A 13,667-nucleotide genomic window follows, 5' to 3' on the forward strand; every position below is an offset into this window, starting at 1 on the left:
TCAAAATCTTTAATATAAACATTGTTTCTTTTAAAGGTGCCATATAAAGAAAATCTGGATTTACCCAGGCATTGATGAATAATAAGAGTTCAGTACATGGAAATGACATACTGTGACCTTCAAACACCATTGTTTCCTCGTTCTCATGTAAATCCTGTGACTGTCAAATCCCTGTGGAAAAACACGTAAACCAGAACCAAACACTGACTCTGACGATTCAGACATTAATATGCCTACCCTGTCAGCAGTTATGTAATTGTTTGCAACAAAGCAATGCTATTTTTTCCCAGGAAAGACTGAATATAAACTTATTCAACTTTTCCTGAAGAAGTTTTTGTGTAAATTTTTTTTTTTTTTGTCGTGGATATTTTTAATGAGTTAATAAAGACTGCCGTGAGTAAGTGTTTACTACACATTTATGCATTTTGTCATATCACTAAGCTCTTACTATAATTTTTCTGTTATGAAAAGGTGGCAGTAAACTTCCAAATACATTTTAACCACAAAATACAACTCTAAAAACATATCTGCCAGCCCCTTCTGTCAGCTCATTAATATACACATTCCAAATATTGTCAAAACTTAGCTTGTATAACCCTAAATATAAAAACACGCTGTTAAAAAATGCTGGGTTTCTCACATTCCATTTGTGTTGGGACAGCATTAAGGAAATAAGTTAACTTATTAGTTTTTACAGATTTAAGTGGATTGAACATAAAATAATTAAGTTGTTTCAGCTCACTTTAAATAAATAGTTTGAAAAACCAGCGAACATCATTTTTGAGTGGTCTTTTTGAACGCTCTTCATCCACACTAGCTTCCTTTAATGATTTTTCAAATATTGCTCATCCACACTAAAATGACTAAATATGTTCATGTCCCTTGTATACTGTTATCAAAAAACAACTGAGTAAATTCTGTCTCCATTGAAGAAATGGATGTGCAAACTGACATCTAATAACGCTGCCATGACAATGATGTTACTAACTTACTACATTCCCTGTCATCTTGCTTTTAGCAGAGTAGGTCACGATGACTAAAAATGTGTTGTTTTTGTTTTTTCAAAAGCCTCTGTTTTCACACCACTACAATTAGGAAAGTTTTGAAATATTAGAGAGTTGTTGTTTTTATATTTATGAATAAAAAATTTTTCTTACAGATAGAGGCCTATATGGTGAGAAAGTTACAAGCCAAAAACATGTGTGGTCGTGTAAACGTATAAACCCATTTTCCTTTATCAGCGTAAAGGTCATAAATGACTTAAAAAGAAACAGATGGACACATATATTTTGCTCATACCTGCAGTTTCACCCAGTAAACACCTCAGCCTGCATTCTGACAGTTTATTGAATATGTGTGATAGAGAAGCATCCTGCAAAATAAAATACATTATACAATTTAATTATTTTGAAAGGCCTTTTTTTATCAAAGCTGGAAACGAGGGTATACCAGTTTTCTGCTAACATTTTAGAATAATGTACGATTTTGAATGCTTTATTCAACATTGCATCTCGCATAATATCCTCAATGGGTGCTTTTCACCACAAGGAAATAACCAGATTTTTTTTAAATGATAGTCTTGTGAATGTGGTTTACTTTTATTGCTGGGTTATTGATTTGCATGCAAACCAGTAAAACAGGTTATTTCAATGAGCTGATTTTTGGTGGTTGTCAGAGCATTAAAAGTGAAAATGCTTTATACAAAGATTTAGATGATGGCTTAGATAAGTTTTGATTTATCAAATGCTCATCTGTTGATATCAGTATTTGTACCATGAATGGACAAAGTGCTTCTGGCCATACACTAGCTATGTGTTTATTTACTTATAAGATACATCAGAGGTTGGATGATGTATACTCTCAGAAATAAGAGTATACCATGAGCTGTCACTTGGGTGGTAACTTTTCAAAAGGTACACATTTGTACTGAAAGTGTCCATATCGGTACGTCAGAAGTATATATGAGTACCTACAAATTTGAAAAGAAATACTTTTGTACTTTTTAGGCACTGGTATGTACCCTTGAAGTAAGGTTGGGTGATGTTGACCAATTTGGCATCGTACAATGTCTAATGTGAAACATCGCGATGGATGATGCCACCGTTGTCATAGGCAGGGGGTGGTGGTGGTTGTTAAATATCAATTAATTCATAACTAATTAATTAATTGTAGCCTACCGTTTTCGCTACCTGACCCACATGGTCTTTGCTTTACCCATAACCAAACCAGAAAAAAAATAGTTACAAACAAATGACCACCTGTCAATCACTTTTTTTTTTCTGTGGGACTCTGGCATGAATAGCCACAGTGATCTGTGTCATTCTAATGGCTTTCCCACAGCTGGTGGAGGAGACGAGAGTTTGGTTGGAGTTCACTGTAGTAGTGCTAGTGCATACATTTTCATTGTTTTCACTGCAAAACCCTAACCGCGTTCACAGATTTAGGAGACAGTTATGCAGAATGCATCTTTGCACCTAAAAACGCCAAACGCAGCACTCAGGAACCGGTTAAAACAGTTGTTATGTGAACTTGCTTAAGTAAAAAAAGCCTGCAATGTTTGCCCCGCCTTTGTGCTCTTCTTATTGGATCACTGCTGTAGAACTGAACGCGAATCATTGGTTAATATCAGCTGTCAATCACTCAGTCAATACTTTCTGCCTTAGGATGACAGGAGCTATAATTGCGAAAATGTGAAGCACTGAAGATGAGTGAATAAAATAACACTGACAGATTTACCTAAAGTTACTAATAATGGCACATCTTATTAATGATCATGTGCTGAATGTTATCCACCATTTACACTTCTCCAAAAGTAGATAAAAGACTTCCAGTGTTTCAAGCCACTATGAAAATGACTAAAGCCATTCATTGTAAAGTCTGTGGGACAGGGTTTGCTGGTAACAGAGTTTGCCACTGAATCTACACATTTTAAGCACGAGAGGTACTGTAAAATTCCTAATTGAATCTTCACGATGCTGTCAGCCTTGCAAGTGGCAGCTATATGTAAAATTTAAAACAGCTCATGAAAAGACCGTTATTGCTATTAAGATAACATGCAAGTAATAAGTTATCAATATAAATGTGGGGCAGGGGATGGATCGCGATGCCGGCTCAGCATCGTGAAGATTGTCTGCCATCAACGATGGCATCAACTATCGGCACAACCCTACCTTGAGGTATTAATATAAACCTTTTTGACCCGTTTTCACTTAGTGGTATGGTATGGTTCAGTACGCTTTTTATGGCCGTTTTCACTGTCAATAGGTTCCTAAAAACTAACCATTTGGTACACCTTTGCAAAGGGTACCTAGCACAACTAAAGGGTACCAAAAGGCGGAGCTAGACCCACAACTGAATGCTATTGGTTTACAGAGATGCGTCACTCACTTGTGCAACAACTACAATGAAAACAAAGGAAGCGCTTTTCTGTAATTAGTAACATATCAGAGACTGTAAGGGACCATATGTGTTCATATCTTTTTTTTTTAAATAAATATAAAAACAAAGATATTTTATACAAATTATAAATAAAATGTTGATTTAATTTAAATTTGGGACATTGATTGATTGATAATGTTAAAAAAATGCTTTTGCAATAAATTCTGTGTAGTTAAATATTGTCAACCAAAAAATTCTGAAAATAGTGTCGTGATTTCACAGAAATTATAAGCAAGGCAGCTGTGTTCAGTTGACATATGAATAATTTCTTTCTATATATAATATTTAAATGATCAGCTGACACTGGAGAGCAAAGTATCAGACTAACTTTGCTGGCTAGAGAATAACTATATTTTAAAATGCTCAAAAAATAATTATTTTAGATGTTTTATTTTCAAATATTATTTCACAATATTACAGTTTTACTGTATTTGTGTTAATTAGTAGCGTTGCTAAAACCACATAAACAGATTAAATAAAAAAAATATTGAATTAAATATTATTTCACAGTATTACTATTTTTATTGTGTTTTTGACCAGTTAACTTGGCCTAGAAAAAAATCAGCTCTGGAAAGCTTTTGTTTTTAGTTGTTCTTTACTTGTGACATCAAGAGCTTAATTAAGGCACACTTTTAAAATGTTTGAAGTTCAGCCTGGATTGGTTGCAGCCTTATATTCTTTTTCTTGTCCTCCTGTGTTAATTGAAAGCAGCTGTCCTCCACTAGTCACGAGGTTACAGCCGTGCACTTTTTGCAGAATGAAGAACTGGATCTGAGATTTGTGGGTAACATGGCAGACTGAAGACATGAAACTCTTCAAAATTCCACTCTTAAGCTTTGACCGATCATTTTTCAGTTGTTCAGACCCTGTGTTCTGCTTTAACCACATTAGACGAGCTTCATTAGAAGCCAATGCTAATCATCCCAGCTCAATTGCTGCTCGTTAATATCAATGGGAATAATTGTTTTATTGCTTTTTGATTACAAAAGAAAAACATAAGGACTTAAATTGGAGACAGATGTGACCATAAATAAAGATGTAAATGACAGTAGCATGCTATTATTTAGCTTTAGGTTGAAATGCTAGAAAGTATAATGAAAATGATAGTCACAAAGGAGATGCAGATTATTTGTTTTAGGCATCATTCAAATATTTACATGAACGCTTAATAAAAGTAAAAGAAATGGCAGCATTAAATATAATTTAAACAAATGTGGAAGCAAACACAACTAATAGTAAATATTTGTGAGCACCAAATAACCATTAAAAACAGTGATTTCTGTGGATTATGCTATTAGATGTCCTTTAGATCAGTGCTCTGACTGGCCATACCGCTGACATAAAGAAAATGCTTTTTGCTATTTTAATAGGTGGAGGAGCTACTAAATATGCAATGCCCTAAATGTCAGCACATCAAACATTCCAATGCACTTCAATGGACCTTTAAATGGATGTCAGAAGTGATTGGCTCCTGTGATCATGCTCTTCACTGAGTACTTAGACAGACTCACAGACATGGGAGTATGCAAAAGCTGCATCTATCGCTTGGTAAAGAATGTAATGTGGTAGCCAATCACCGTCATAGCTATTGAGCATGTGAACACAATGGCCAATCAGCAGTGTTCAAGAATGTGCTAAGCTGTGCTTAAAATGCAAACAGGAAATGCTTTTTTCCATTTTAATTCAGTTACTGAAGTCACTACTTTAAGCATCTTGACTTAAGGGTAAAGTTCAACCAAAATTGAAAATTGTCAATAATTACACAACTTTATGTCAAACCACTGTGGATTTCAAAAACCTATTAAGATATTTAGATCTTCATCATTCTCAATAGACAGCGAATGTCCCAAGACATCCAGGGCGCACTTACACTATGCTATTCGAACTGTGCCCAGACATATTTCCCGGATCATTTGAGAGAGAGTCATTTCTGTATAATTTTTTTCAGTGTGACTTTAAAAGGACTATCTCATGTGGATTTATTAATCATTCTTACTGTTCAATGAACACAAACTAATGTAGTTTATTAAAGACGCAAACCCTTTACTGATGGACAGCTGCACCTTCAACAAACTTCCTAATACGAGCATCGAAAGTGGCTTATCTGTTCTGCGAAATATTTAACTACGTGTCACTGCATCCATAACGACTAAAATGATAAATAAAGCATTCTCCATATGCTAAGCGAAAGCTTCTCTTCTGTTAAATTGAACAGTGCATCATTGATGATGTAAGTGTGCTTCGGCTCGAATGCAATGTGAGTGCAGGCCATCGGGGGAGAGGGGAGGAAAAACAAGAGTGCTTCGGCACTGTTCAAGGCAGCTGGACAGAAAAGTTTTTAAAAAGTGATAAAAAGTGTCCATGTGTCTTCAGTGGCTCAATCAGTATATCATGAAGCTATGATAATATTTTTGTGCGCACATTTAAAATAAAGTCAAAAATAACTACTTTGGTCGACCAATTTATTCACTGTAGTGTCAGTATTCATGAGCAGTGTGCTCTGGTTATCCAATGGATACCTGTGCGGGACTTGATAATATATCTCTTGATAATATATCTCTTGACATATGGTCTGTTTTGAAAATGTTTTGGGCAACGAGTTGTCACTATTTCTGTCTATAGAGGATCAGGAAAATCTTAGATGTCATTTAAAATATCTTTATTTAGCAAAAAAAGTTTCAGGTGTTTGGATTGACATGAGGGCGAGTAATTAATAACATATTTTTTTGTGGGTGAACTAACCCTTTAAAGTTGCAATAGGCAATTATTAAATATTTGTTGAAATTAAGTGGTCCAATTGTATTAATTTTATATTCTGTGGAAGATGTAAGACCAAGAAAAATTTGTCCCATCAAGTAATTTGGTCTAAATATTATGATAAGCTATCCTACCTGATTTGCACCCTATTCACACAGAAAGAAATGTGTCAATGTGGCTCAGACAGAGAATTGCGGGCAAATGTCAATAACCTACCATCTTCTTTTAAGTTCTTATGTGGTGTGGCATGGTGGTGCAGTGGGTAGTGCTGTCGCCACACAACAAGAAGGTTGCTGGTTCAAGCCTCTGCTGGGTCAGTTGGCATTCTGTGTACAGTTTGCATGTTCTCTCCGTGTTTGCATGGGTTTCCTCCGGGTGCTCCAGTTTCCCTCACAAGTCCAAACACACGCGCTATAGGTGAATTGGGTAAGCTACATTGTCCGTAGTGTATGTGTGTTAATTAGAGTGTATAGGTGTTTCCCATGATGGGTTGCAACTGGAAGGGCATTGGCTGCGTAAAACATGTACTGGATAAGTTGGCGGTTCATTCCGCTGTGGCGACCCCTGATTAATAAAGGGACTCAGCTGAAAAGAAAATAATTGAATGAATGTTATGCAATGTGTTGCAGTGATGTTGTCTTTAAATGGTAATTTGCAGAGTGGGGTTTTCAGTGCTATCAGGCTAAAATTAGCATAGTTAGCACAAATGACTTTCAGAACATTGTCAAAATAAAGTATTCTCTGTAAAACAATATCTTCATTAATATCTTCCTCTTGGCAAACAATTCCGATTTAGTGAGTGTAGACTGAAACTAATATTTTACACTGCGAGGGACAAGCTTACACTGTTGTGTAACAGACAACATCCTCAACTGCTTTCCAATGTTACGGTTGCCACAACAGAAGGTTGAGACAGACACAGAAACAGACCCACCTCCTCTCACAGAGGAAACATTTCAGCAAGGTTTAATAGCCACACACTACTGTACGCTAGTTTTTATGTTGATGTGAACTCGCAGGACCATAAATCCTTTCAGATCATAAATTTCTACCGGTTCTCTACAGTTTTTTATGCACACTTCAGAATAGCTTCAGTACACATAGACAACTAAAACTTTTTCTCTGTGGTGTTAACTACATCTTGAAGAATAATAATATGCTTCTCACTCTTTCCTTAATCCATCTCAACTCTAGTTTGCATATTTCTAACTATGTCAGAAACTTTTAGTGGCACTTTTTAATGAGTTTTGCCTGTTTATTATGGGTTTCTTGATGCTTTCCTCATTTTTAAATCGCTTTGAAAAAAATTGTCTGCTAAATAAGTTGTGCCCGAAAGGGGTTTTCAATGGGTGAAGCTGAAATCCTTTGAGGCCTAATAAAGGTAGTCTTTGAGCCCTATGAAAACTTGAAGAGATAATGCCAACTCTTCATGACTTGATGGACATCACAAAATCTTAAGCAATACGCAAATACTCTTCATTGAAAATGTATTATACACATCAAGATTGTCTTTGAAAAGGGCACTACACTGCAGGCTAACTACATAATATATATAATGTTCAACCACACAACAATGATTTTGAACAATAATTACTGTGAAAAGCACTACAAATATGCTTGAAATAGCCATTAACATTACAAATGTTTCCTTAACAATTTAAGTTAAGAATGTTTCAGTTTATATGCATATAATTCAATAAAAAAAATATTAGTCAGACTGTAGTCTACCAGGGCTTCAGAATGCAGACAAACCTGTACAACAACAATCCAGTTCAAAGGCATTCTGCAAATCAACAATATTGACAATGGTTTTGCTGTAGAAGCATTGACAGTAACCCTGGTTTATGGCAGAAAAGTAGAGTATTCATATAGAATTGTTTATTAATACTGTACTGTATATTAAAGCAACACTGCATTTTTTAAAAACAGGCTTATTTTACAACACCCCTATAGTGTTAAACCATCATTTTACCATTTTTGTATCCATTCAGCCGATCTCCGGGTCTGACGGAAACACTTTTAGCAAAGCTTAGCATAGATCATTAAATCAGTTTAGACTATTAGCGTCTTGCTCAAAAATGATCAAAGATGTTATAATATTCCTATTTAAAGCTTGACTCTTCTGTAGTTACATCATAAGACTGATAGAAAATCTACATAATAAACTCAGGTCTGATATTTTTTCTACATATTTTTGCAAGTATTTAATGATTTTCCTCTGAGATAAACATTGCATTATTCTAAACACGTGCAACTCATTTCTTCAATGTATTTATTAAACATTGGTATCTACCTTTTTCATATTATTGCCAATATGCTGATGACTTTAAGAATGTCATATACCAGGGGTGTACAAAATTTACAAAATACAAAGGGTCAACTTTGGCCCACAGGCTCTAGTTTGGGCAACTCTGTCATATACAGTACAGTTGAAGTCAGAATTATTTGCCTTTCTTTTTCAAATATTTCCCAAATGATGTTTAACAGAGCAATGGAATTTTCATAGTATTTTCTATAATATTTCTTTCTTCTGAAGAAAGTCTTATTTGTAAAACCATTTTATGGTCAATATCATTAGTCCCCTAAAGCAATATTTTTATACAGGGGAAGCGGGGTAATAATTCAGATTTCAGCTGTATGTGGGGGGGACAAAGATTTAAACACACCGGATCCATTCCAATCTTTAAAGTAGCAAATGGATAAGTAAATCACATTGATCACTCTAGATAAAGATTTCTAATGCGGACAGTTTCTAGGTGAGGTCATACAACCTGTCTCTGAGTCATTGGTCTGAAACAGTAGTGTGTTGTGTGTGTGTATATTTATGTTTGTGTGTGTGTGTGTGTGAACTGAGCCGGTGTTGTCCTCTCACATTCTCTCTGTCTCAGATATAGACAGGACACAATCTGTGCCATGGTCAAAGCCCTCCATTAGTTTACTATTAATAGTGCCTTAACTATTTGTTCACAAGGCTGACAGTGGACTGCTAAAATTCCCTGGGAAAGTAAATGCCTGTGACTGCATTTCAGACAGCTGCTTTCATTAGACAGAGTGTCAGCTGTTTGCAACTCCTAGACTTGAACGGTGTCTGTAGATTCATTTAGAAAAATTATTTTGTAGAGCTAATATGGCTGCAATGTTAATCAAAATAAACTGAAATGTTGGTATGGGTTAGCAGGATTATCAAATCGTAGGTTAGTTGATCAATTAAATGTGTGTAATGCTTGTGTCACAGTGAAACCCAGCACTGTGTAATTTTACACCCGAGCAGCTCATAGTCTGGAGTTTTCAGTGTCTCAGAGTGGTTCTGTTTGAAGTAATTGACTGGTAATGCTGTCTGTTTGTACCATCTTGTCCTTAGAAATTTTAAAATCATTAAAAAAATGCTTGACATGTTTGTTTGTTTTTTACTGAAATTAATTTTGTTGACAGAAATAAGATAAATGTTAGCTGCAAAAATAAGATGGGTTAAAACATTGTAGTTCTGCTAGTTAGAAGCTAAAATAAAATAATTAAAACAGTGAAGACACAATTTCTAAAAAAGAATAAATGCAGGTGGCACGGTGGCTCTGTTGTTAGCACTGTTGCCTCACAGCAAGAAGGTCGCAGGTTGGAGTCCTGACTCGGCCAGGTAGCATTTCTATGTGGAGTTTGCATTTTCTCCCCTTGTTGGCGTGGATTTCCTCTGGGTGACATGCGGTACAGGTAAATTGGATAAAGTGCATGTGTGAATGCATGTGTATGGCTGTTTCCCTGTGTTGTGTTGTGGCTAGAAAGGCATCCGCTGCATTAAACATATGCTGAAATAATTGGCGGTTCATTCCGCTGTGGTGACCCCTCATAAATAAGGGACTAAGCCAAAGGAAAAAGAATGAATGAATGAATGAAATAAAAAGATGAGTGGTTCAGAAGAAGATCAGAAGAAAAACAAATTTAAACTATGAATAATAAATGACTAACTAAAATACAATAGAAAAAAAAACTGTTATAAGCATTTTGTAAAGAAAATTATCTAAAACATTGCAAAACAGCAGAAACAAAATGCTGAAAAAACAAAACTATCATTTAATAAAAATTTACATTTTTATAAACATTTTCACATCACTACTCAAATGGTTTGAGGAAACCGATTGTGGCAAACCATTTGAATTGACTAACTTTATTCATTTGAGTTCAGTCAACTTAAACCATTTGTTGGTTTTCTCAAACTATTTGAGTAGCTATACAGTTTAGGGTTGTGTGTTTATGTGGTCACGTGATGTGCGTTTTCAGTGGACGGAAGGCTGTTAGAAATGCTAGGTAAAACACGTGTAGATGTGGATCATTTTCGTTCTAAAATGGCATTTTAACACTAAGACGTATTAATGTAAACGAGGCCTAAGTGTCTATTTTTCGCGAGCGGGTTTGCGACGGGGGCAGGGTTGAGGATCAGCGATGCCAGCTCAGCATCGTGTTGTCTATTGGCCATTGGCAAAGGAGGATGGCCTAGTCTATCGGCCAAACCCTGACACAGTTGTTTCTACTTAATTTGTTTAAGTTAACTGAACTCATACAGATTTGATAACTGAACGTAAAATGTTGAAGTTACTAATACTAAATGTTTGACAATTTCAAACCAAAAAGTATATGTGTATATGATTCAATGAATATAAGTTTACAGCACTCCCTAAATACAGCCTAAATGGTTTGACGCAATCAGTTTCCTCAAGCAGTTTGAGTTAACTTATCTTATCGGGTTATACAGTTTACTCAAAAAAGTAGTAGTGAAATCAATAATTGCTTGCTTTGTTTATTGTTAAATATTTGTATATGTATAATTTATTATTGTTATAGTAATTCTTTTTTAGTTGACTTTCTTTTTTTAATAATAATACTAATTATCATCAAGGTGTTTATGATGATGATGATGATTATTAATGATTTACAGCAGATAATATTAATGTTTTCATAATGATATGATATTAATTGTATAATAATATATAATAATAATAATAATAATAATAGCATTTTATTATTATTATTATCATAGTTTGTTTTTACTTGGATCACAATCATCAATTAAAGCAATAAAAAATGCTTATAAAAAGTTATGTATATTTCTTCTCCACATAAAGAAGCCTCACCTCTTTGAATGTGAATTTTAAAGCATTGTGTCTTTTTAAGAATATTATTTTTGTTTCTAATAGTTTGTTGTTGTTTTTTACAGAGCGGAGAAAACAGAAGTCCTCAGTGATGACCTGTTACAGGTGACTCTTTCCTTTTTCAACTCCTCCTCCGCCGCTCTGTTCTTTGGCTTTAATCCATCTTAAATTAAACAGTGGGAAACTAGTGAGTCACTAGGTGTAGGAAAGGTGAAGTCATCGATGGCCAGCAAATACATTCCATCCCATTTATTTTTGTCACATTAGAAAGAATGTTCTCTCCCGAATAATTATGCGAAATGAATTGTGTCACGTTGCTTTTACCCTCTTTATGTGAAACCGTCCCCAGGGAATTCGTCAAAAGAAGTTGCTGTAGAAACAGGACCAAAAACAATCTCCTAGAAATGCAGGAATTAAGCTTGCAAAACAGACAGTTATTATGTGAACAACCACCAATATAGCGTTTTTGACAGCTTGTTTATTGCTCGTAGTCAAGAGCTTCTAAAATTATCTCTAGGCGATGTTCGGACATATGAAGTAAGAATTATGCTGACATCCCCTATGGCATGCAGAGGGCCTTGGTTTTTATTCTGGGTTCTGCAGGGTGTTCAGGGAGGATCACAGCGGTATCCCATCACCCCCTTCTCAGCTGTCTGAACGTCACGCACATCACTCACAGATGCATTCTGGGGATATTTTGTGACAATCTTGACTGAGTGTCTGGATTAGGGCTGTGCACTAATGAAAAGAAATGTTAAGATTAATCTTTTTTTTTTCCGCTGTTTTACACATATACTTTATTTATTAGGTAAACAATTTATTTATATATATATATATATATATATATATATATATATATATATATATATATATATATATATATATATATATATATATATATATATATATATGGGTCAATGACGTGACGCTCATTTTTTTGTGTCCATGCCTTTTAAATAAATTCATGTAGGTTACAGTTTCAAAATAAATAAGCAAATAACTTGCATACACTCTCTATTTTGAGGACCAAGTCTAATTTTTTGGTTTTAATCCATTTTAAGATAATTTTTAGGGGATTATTGTAAGAATGTCAATGTGGTGTAACCAAAAAAAATTGGTACCAAATAATTTACCTTGTTTAAAAAATGTGAAAGCCTCAATGAAACATTGTATCGCCTAGTTTGGCATAATTTTACATTAGACATATTTAATAGTAAATAAAGGTAAATATAGCACAATTGTTTTAAATATTATAATTCATTTGTGGAATTTTGTCTGTCACCTCAAATTTCTGAAATGTCAAGATGGTGTAACCACCATTTATTGAGCCATTTTGTTAATATTGTTCACAAGAGAGTTAGACAGGAAATTGGATCACAGATAAGAACTCTTGATAAGACTAATTGCCGCATGCAAAGGTTAGTAACTGTTTTTAAAATGTGAGATACTTTGACCTTTTTAAGGTATGGTCAGCTATTCTTAGATATGCATGTCAAATGGTAAGACCCCAGAAATGCACTGATAATTGTTCAATATTATAAAAATAAGTATTATATTTAAAAGTTACATTTGAAATATTCCCACTAAGCCCATGTGCTTACATAGATGTTGATGATAATGCCTGTCAAATTTCATTTTAAGTTGAAATGTCAAGGGGTGTAACTGGTTACACCATTTGACTCATATTGCAGGAGTCTTTCTGTTGGGGGTCAATTTAGTCAAATATCATTAGTTCATGATGCTGATCAAAAATGCGACATAAATTGAACTACTATTTGAAGCTATTTGTGTTCATAGTGTAGATCATTTATTTATTTTTGTTTGAGAAATAGGTGCTTAATCCAAAGCCTTACTATTAAAGCTCTGTAAACCTGGGATAAAGTTATTTTACTGCACAACATAAATGTTTTTTTATGTTAATCCATGTTTATATTTACACAATATAATGTACACACTCTCTCATTCACACACACATTCATACACTACAGTCAATTTAGTTTTTCTAATTCACCTATACCGCAAGTCTTTGGACTGTGGGGTAAACTGGAGCTCCCAGAGGAAACCCATGTCAACTCCACACAGTAAGCCATCCTGGTCCATCTGGGACTCAAACCAGCAACCTTCTTGCTGTGAGACAACTGTGCTAACCACATTAGCCACTGTATCACCCTCCTTTAAAATGTTGTATGTATTTTTTTTTCTTCTTGAGAAAGTCTTATTTCTTTTAGATTGGATAGAAATTAAAAGCAGTTTTTAAAATGTTTAAATAGATTTTAAGGTCAATATTGTTAGCCTTCTTAAATACAGAACAAACCACAGTTACTCAATGAC

The 13,667-nt window shown here is 34.6% G+C and overlaps 1 protein-coding gene across 2 annotated transcripts in view; it reads left to right on the top strand.

The window, feature by feature from the left end:
* Positions 1 to 13,667, top strand: part of arhgap17a (Rho GTPase activating protein 17a) — a 70,654-nt gene that overhangs the window by 17,720 nt on the left and 39,267 nt on the right. For both annotated transcript variants that reach the window (NM_001017592.4, NM_001430836.2), the window contains 1 exon segment: positions 11,402 to 11,441. In NM_001017592.4, the coding sequence (NP_001017592.3) occupies positions 11,402 to 11,441 (40 nt within the window).

Source organism: Danio rerio, chromosome 12, assembly GCF_052040795.2.
Source record: "Danio rerio strain M-AB ecotype USA chromosome 12, GRCz13ab, whole genome shotgun sequence".
NCBI lineage: Eukaryota > Metazoa > Chordata > Actinopteri > Cypriniformes > Danionidae > Danio > Danio rerio.